The sequence below is a fragment of the Pundamilia nyererei genome, unplaced genomic scaffold (genome assembly GCF_000239375.1).
Source record: "Pundamilia nyererei isolate P.nyererei 1_Seehausen unplaced genomic scaffold, PunNye1.0 scaffold00036, whole genome shotgun sequence".
Lineage (NCBI taxonomy): Eukaryota > Metazoa > Chordata > Actinopteri > Cichliformes > Cichlidae > Pundamilia > Pundamilia nyererei.
In genome coordinates, this window is record NW_005187437.1 from 2401703 (window position 1) to 2409042 (window position 7340).

Sequence of the window (7340 nt, forward strand, 5' to 3'; positions counted from 1 at the left end):
CAGAAATATTTGTTGCTGTTAAATATTTAACCATTTTACTTCCCATACAGAAATGCAGTCAAGTGGCAACACAAAGAAGAGTACTGATATTGCTCAAACCATGTAATAGGTCAAACCATTTAAATTTAGCCATTCGGTTTTTACTTATGTATGCAAAATGGTAAGGCAGAAAAAATATGCCACTCCAGTGTTAAGTTAATGCTTCCTTTTTTTTACTGGATATACTAACCAATGCAGAAACACAAAGCGAGATCTACACACTGAAACTAAGAGCAGTGATAATGAAATGCTGCAACAAACTGCTATAGTATATTTGCTCTCTCTCTTTTTTTAAACAGACTGAAGGCTCCCTCAGTGAAACATGGTACAATGTTAAAGTGAATATGTAACATTTTCCTTTTCTCAACAACCACAAGAAATTCTTTCCATTTTTTAAGGAAAACTAAGAGTAAGAGTTTACATACAAGCACAAGAATCCACCAAAATATTTTTTTGATTTCTTTTTGACTGTGGGTGCTTATGGTTCGAATATGGAGTTTGACAGCAGTTTCCACATGTGGGAATCTACAGGTATTGCAGAGCAGGAACATTTAGATTGCTCCCCTGGTATTCAGTTTTTAGATGACAGCTTTGATTATTTTTTGTTTTATTTTATTTTACTTTTTTTTGGAAGTTCAAGTCAGGTCAGTCTCCTACTGCAAGACTGAGAATATTTAAAGCTGCAATGCCTTTTTCTGGAACACTTGGTAAAATCCAAAACACACATTTTTATTTACCTTACATAAGTTGTTGTTAACTGAGAGAAAGATTGAATGTCCTGTAAATGTTTCTTTCCTGTTTTCGCAGCAATTCCTTTCAAAGTGAAACAGACTTACTGGTGCTAACTGCTTTTTCTGGATTCCTCAGCTGATTCCAACTCTTGCAGTTTCATAACATACCGTTGCACGCTGGTGGCAGACGTCAAGACCTCTATTAAATGCATCTCTTTTTAATTAAACATTCAATCACAGCTTTCTAATGATGATGAATTAGTAATTTCTGATTATTCATTTAGCCAAATGCATTAAAAACTACTCTGCAGATTACTGTGCATTGTATTTCTTGTAAAGATTTGACAGTCCAGTTTAGTAGAACATTAAGAATCTGTTATGCACAAATTAGCAACATTCCATTTCTCAAACAATATCACAGTGCGGCCATGATTGCAAGTGATTCAAAATGAATATAGGGACTGGAAGGCAATATTTACGCACTTCTACGTTTTACCTTTTTGCAGCTTGATATACCAGAGAACAGAGCTCTTCTTCTCTCATATGTGTACAACAAACATCTAGATTCTGCCATTTTTGACATCTCCAATAGCTCCCCATACATCAAACAAAAAAACATCAGGGAATGCAAAATCCCCCAGAACTGAATCCAGTGCCTCGGCAAAGTCATCGGGGTTCTTCTTGTCTTTGCCCGCTTCCACAATGGTGGTTGCTGCAGAGAAAATGGGACACAGGAATGTACATATATAATTTACTAATTCTTATCTACAGTTATTATGGTGTAACCTTGTAATCTTTAAGCCGTGGGGCACCAAGTAAAAAAAACAAAATGTGCAAGCATTTTTCTCAAGAAACACTCAGACTGCAATTCTGTTTAATTTTACAAAAGCAGACAGTAACACGGGTATTGGCTTGTCTCTGGAATGATGTGTATTCATGAATGTCGATGTGTGTTGAAATATCATCCCTTTTTTAATGCAGGTTTTCTCAAAAAAAGAAAAGAAAAAGAAACTAAACATATTTTTTTAGGAGGAGATCCAAGCAAACAACAGGGCGAAGAGCAGGGTAAGAAATCATTGCCCTATTTTAGATGAGGTTCATGCAACATCAGGCCACTGGCTTTGAGAGTCTGGGAAAGGGCAATTTCCCATCACTCTCAACGTCTCAACACAATAGACCCAAATTCTTGCTCATTATTCATCCTTGTGCAGTTCTTGTGATATTTAGTAAGGATGAAAGCAAGTGATGTTGCCAATTTCTACCATTATTAACCCTGACTAAATAAAAAGGTCCACTTAATGTTTTTCTTTTCAGGAGCTTTTAGCCTTTATGGCCATCTCTAGCTCTAGGTTGCTCAGCTGAGCATGAAATGACAAGTATTAACTCTCCTTGACAACTGAGCAAAGTCCTTCAGCTGAGAACATGTGCACATCTAGACAAGATATTTTTGTCATTTTTCTTCTCCTCCATAAAAGCACCAAATTCTAAATCCTTCAAAATTGTGTCAAATTAAACATTAAATATGGTTAAACATTGTTTACATTGAGTTACTGGGAAGAGTAAAAACAAACTCCTGATGGCTTGTTCCTTTATGTTTCTACATTTGTCAGGGACTCGATCCTTCCCTGCCCATGCCCCATTAATACAGGGCTAGATACAGGGCTAGAGGCCAGTTAGCAACCATCCATTCATTAAGGAAAACTGTGTATTCCCTGACCGGTTATGAGTGGTTGCTAGGAGTTGCTAACAATCATTGTGAAATTAATTGTAAATTTCCCATTCACACAGACCTATTGACCGGTCAGTGACCCCTTGGTTGCTAAATAAAACTGTATACAGGGTGTACAGAATTATTAGGCAAATGAGTATTTTGTCCACATCATCCTCTTCATGCATGTTGTCTTACTCCAAGCTGTATAGGCTCGAAAGCCTACTACCAATTAAGCATATTAGGTGATGTGCATCTCTGTAATGAGAAGGGGTGTGGTCTAATGACATCAACACCCTATATCAGGTGTGCATAATTATTAGGCAACGTCCTTTCCTTTGGCAAAATGGGTCAAAAGAAGGACTTGACAGGCTCAGAAAAGTCAAAAATAGTGAGATATCTTGCAGAAGGATGCAGCAGTCTCAAAATTGCAAAGCTTCTGAAGCGTGATCATCGAACAATCAAGCGTTTCATTCAAAATAGTCAACAGGGTCGCAAGAAGCATGTGGAAAAACCAAGGCACAAAATAACTGCCCATGAACTGAGAAAAGTCAAGCGTGCAGCTGCCAAGATGCCACTTGCCACCAGTTTGGCCATATTTCAGAGCTGCAACATCACTGGAGTGCCCAAAAGCACAAGGTGTGCAATACTCAGAGACATGGCCAAGGTAAGAAAGGCTGAAAGACGACCACCACTGAACAAGACACACAAGCTGAAACGTCAAGACTGGGCCAAGAAATATCTCAAGACTGATTTTTCTAAGGTTTTATGGACTGATGAAATGAGAGTGAGTCTTGATGGGCCAGATGGATGGGCCCGTGGCTGGATTGGTAAAGGGCAGAGAGCTCCAGTCCGACTCAGACGCCAGCAAGGTGGAGGTGGAGTACTGGTTTGGGCTGGTATCATCAAAGATGAGCTTGTGGGGCCTTTTCGGGTTAAGGATGGAGTCAAGCTCAACTCCCAGTCCTACTGCCAGTTTCTGGAAGACACCTTCTTCAAGCAGTGGTACAGGAAGAAGTCTGCATCCTTCAAGAAAAACATGATTTTCATGCAGGACAATGCTCCATCACACGCGTCCAAGTACTCCACAGCGTGGCTGGCAAGAAAGGGTATAAAAGAAGAAAAACTAATGACATGGCCTCCTTGTTCACCTGATCTGAACCCCATTGAGAACCTGTGGTCCATCATCAAATGTGAGATTTACAAGGAGGGAAAACAGTACACCTCTCTGAACAGTGTCTGGGAGGCTGTGGTTGCTGCTGCACGCAATGTTGATGGTGAACAGATCAAAACACTGACAGAATCCATGGACGGCAGGCTTTTGAGTGTCCTTGCAAAGAAAGGTGGCTATATTGGTCGCTGATTTGTTTTTGTTTTGTTTTTGAATGTCAGAAATGTATATTTGTGAATGTGGAGATGTTATATTGGTGTCACTGGTGAAAATAAATAATTGAAATGGGTATATATTTGTTTTTTGTTAAGTTGCCTAATAATTATGCACAGTAATAGTCACCTTCACACACAGATATCCCCCTAAAATAGCTAAAACTAAAAACAAACTAAAAACTACTTCCAAAAACATTCAGCTTTGATATTAATGAGTTTTTTGGGTTCATTGAGAACATGGTTGTTGTTCAATAATAAAATTATTCCACAAAAATACAACTTGCCTAATAATTCTGCACTCCCTGTAGTCCACAACTGGTTGCCAAGTGGTTGCTGGCAGTCTCATGGTCCAGCATCAAAAACTTTACCTGTGGCTACTTTTGTTTCCAGCACATTTGTATGGAAGATGCTGACTTGTCTGCTAACTAGTCAACAAGTAGTGATCAGAAGGATTCATACTGGAAACAGAGACTATCATATAACTGGGGGAGTGGATGCACGGACAGGGACAGGAGCAGGATTGACAAACTGGTGCGGAGGTCTAGCTCCATGCTGGGATGTCCCCTGGAGTGTGGAGGTGGTTGGCGAGAGGAGGATGTTAGTAAAGCTGACATCCATCATGAACAACCCACATCACCCACTGCATGAGTATGTGAGTGGGCTGAGCAGCTCCTTTAGTCAGAGACTGAAACACCCTCGCTGCAGGAAGGAGCGCTTTCGCATGTACATGTGTGTGTGTATATGTCTATACATAGGAATAATAGTGGTACAATAGTTATGTCAAGCTATATAGTTTATGTCTTGCATATTTCCAACCATATCCATAATCACATACTGTGTATGCTACCATTGTATGTAGTGTATTATCTTACTTTTTTCATTGATTGTACTTATTTGTATTTTTGTATTTCCTTCTGATATCTGTACCTGAGCTGAGGTGGCGCAAAAATTTCCCCATCGTGGGATCAATAAGGTCTTATCTTATCTTATCTTATCTTATCTTATCTTATCAAAGTAAAAGTCACTCCCTTTGAAATGTGTTGGTTTCACCAGTAAGACAAAAGTTGCATGGTTCCAATTTGCATCATATTTTCCCAAGTCTAATTACTAATAGGAGTGATCAGAACAGTGTGATGCAGAAGCCTCTTTGCATCAGATTTCACCAAATAATGCTGAACAGAAACCCCTTGCTAGCAGCTCTTTCCTATCAACTAGTGAAGATTACATTTATTTTAAGGACAAAAATGTTAATTGGCAAGTCTTACCCAGCTCCAAGTCTCTGATGCCCATGTAGCTCTCCAACAGGTCATCCACTTTTTTGGTGGCTCGTTCTTCAAATTCATTCTGCTGGCATAAAACATATGAACAAAAGTGTGCAATACTATGATAAACATGGTGGCAGAGGATCTAAGACAGCATGGATTGCTCCTTTGTCAGGGACTTTGTTTTTAATTTACTGTTATAAAGCTATATGAGCATCTATGGATGATGAAGTCCTTAATGTTAAAAATCCATAGAGTAATTATCCTTATTATGAAATCATGTAAATATGTTTATATATTCTGTTTGATCTCATTCCAGATCAGTATAATGTAAAATATGCAGCATAAAGAAAATGATTTCCAAGATTTTTTTTTCCAACCTAATAAAGAAGACTTAATTTAAGACACTTTGATTAAATCAAACAAGAAGCACTCTGCTCACTCAAATAATCTGATCACACTCAGTCTTGTTTATTTCGTGCTCTACAGATGAAAGACATGTACGTAAGTGTAGACATGCACAACTAGTTCTCTCTTCTTTTTCTAGTCTCTTATGACTGCCACAGGGTTTATTTGATGAAAAACGGAAACTCTAAAGCCCACATATTTAAAATATTACTAAAAAGCACTAATAAGGTGCTATAGCTCTGTGTCAAGTGTGTGAAAACCATGAGACATAATTAGAAAAAGGCAGTCAACAAAATGATCGGTGGTTCAACCATTAAACACTTGTGTGGGAGGAAATGATAATTTTTTTTTATAAAGATCACTTCCTGTGAAAGAGTTTCGTTTGCTTGTTTGTGTGTGAGTGGAGTCAAACAGTTCAGTTACTTATTTAAAATGCTCTATATGAGCTCTGTGTGTGTGTAAACGCGCACTGAGAACATCTGAAAATGTAATCAGTCATTGTCCGGCAGGACGTAAAACTCACCACTTCCTGAACTGTAGCAGAACCCTTGGACCTTAGTCGCAGGGTTTCCTTCCCATTCACCATCTTGCCCTCATTAGACTTTGGCGCTCTAGTCCTCATTCCAATCATGTCTAACCACACACGCAGAACAACAATCATTAATCAACGTCAAATGCTTATTTGGTTAGAAGTAGCATGATGTTAATTGTGTAACATAGATTTTTTTTCTTCTTGCAAACTATGAATATATTCCTCGATTTTTTTCCCAAGAGGCTGATGTGTTCCTTCCAACACATCACAGTTTTTTGGAAAAGAAAGACAACTATAACGATGCTTAAAGATTTCCATTCCTTATTTGGAAGTGATATCGCATCCTGTGAAAATCTAAAAGAACTCTAGCCCACTGTGCTGGAGTCAGTCTTGTTTGTGTGATATCTTTAGCAGGTTCTTGTCTAATGTATTTCCAGTGTCACTGTTGGCTGTTGAGTTGATGAATGTGTTTGTGTTAAAAACGTTCACCCCAAATCATTTGCTAAGACCTGCATCATTATAATCTGTACACTGTACAGTAATTGAAAAGCAACATTGCCGGCATCTGTGAATTCAAATGGATTTGTATTTTTATTTGTCTCTGCATTGCTGTGCATATCTTTAACCCTCAGTGGGGCAATTTTGAGCCCCATTTTATTTTAAACAACAACACATTCTTGATGATTCTGTGTTCATCTTACCGAAATGCTGCCCTGAACCTATGAGAGATATTCTAAAATGTTCAGATCTGATTAATGATGGTTTTCAATCATTTCATGGAAATATAAATGAAACACTAACACACATACAAAGAAAATTACATTCAAATAACCCTCGTCTGTTGATTTTTACAGAATATAGTTTGTTTGTTTTTTAATAGCAAAGTGTTGATGAACTGGGGACTCCATAACTGACAGAAAATTGGAATTAAGTCAGTGTCAGTGTGTTTTTTTTATACTTTTGTTTAAAAAAAAATTAAACATATTTAACCTTTACATATTGTTCAGGTCACATTTAACCCATTTTGACATTGGATAGCATTAAAAATGCAGAAAATATTTCTTTCATTTTTTTTTAGCCTGAAATTTAATGACTTTTCCTAAAGTAAGAGATTTAAGATTAAAAAGATTAAAAGGTACCTGAGCTGAAACACAAAAGTGTTTCTGCAAATATTTCCAACTATGGAAAGTTGTTGGAGAAGTAGACAAATTCATGGACTTTAAATTTCCTGCCTTCCTGATTTCCTAGTCTTTTTTGTTTATTTCTCATACTTA

General features: G+C 37.7%; 1 protein-coding gene across 1 annotated transcript in view; it reads right to left on the minus strand.

Annotated features, from left to right (window-relative positions):
- Window positions 1-1254: 1254 nt before the first annotated feature.
- Window positions 1255-7340, minus strand: part of gipc3 (GIPC PDZ domain containing family, member 3) — a 17025-nt gene continuing 10939 nt past the window's right edge. Inside the window, exons 4-6 of the mRNA XM_005730376.1 lie at window positions 6058-6167; window positions 5130-5211; window positions 1255-1482 (exon numbers count right to left, since the gene is read on the minus strand). Coding sequence (XP_005730433.1) covers window positions 1331-1482; window positions 5130-5211; window positions 6058-6167 — 344 coding nt within the window. The 3' untranslated portion in view covers window positions 1255-1330. The remainder of the gene's footprint in view (window positions 1483-5129; window positions 5212-6057; window positions 6168-7340) is intronic.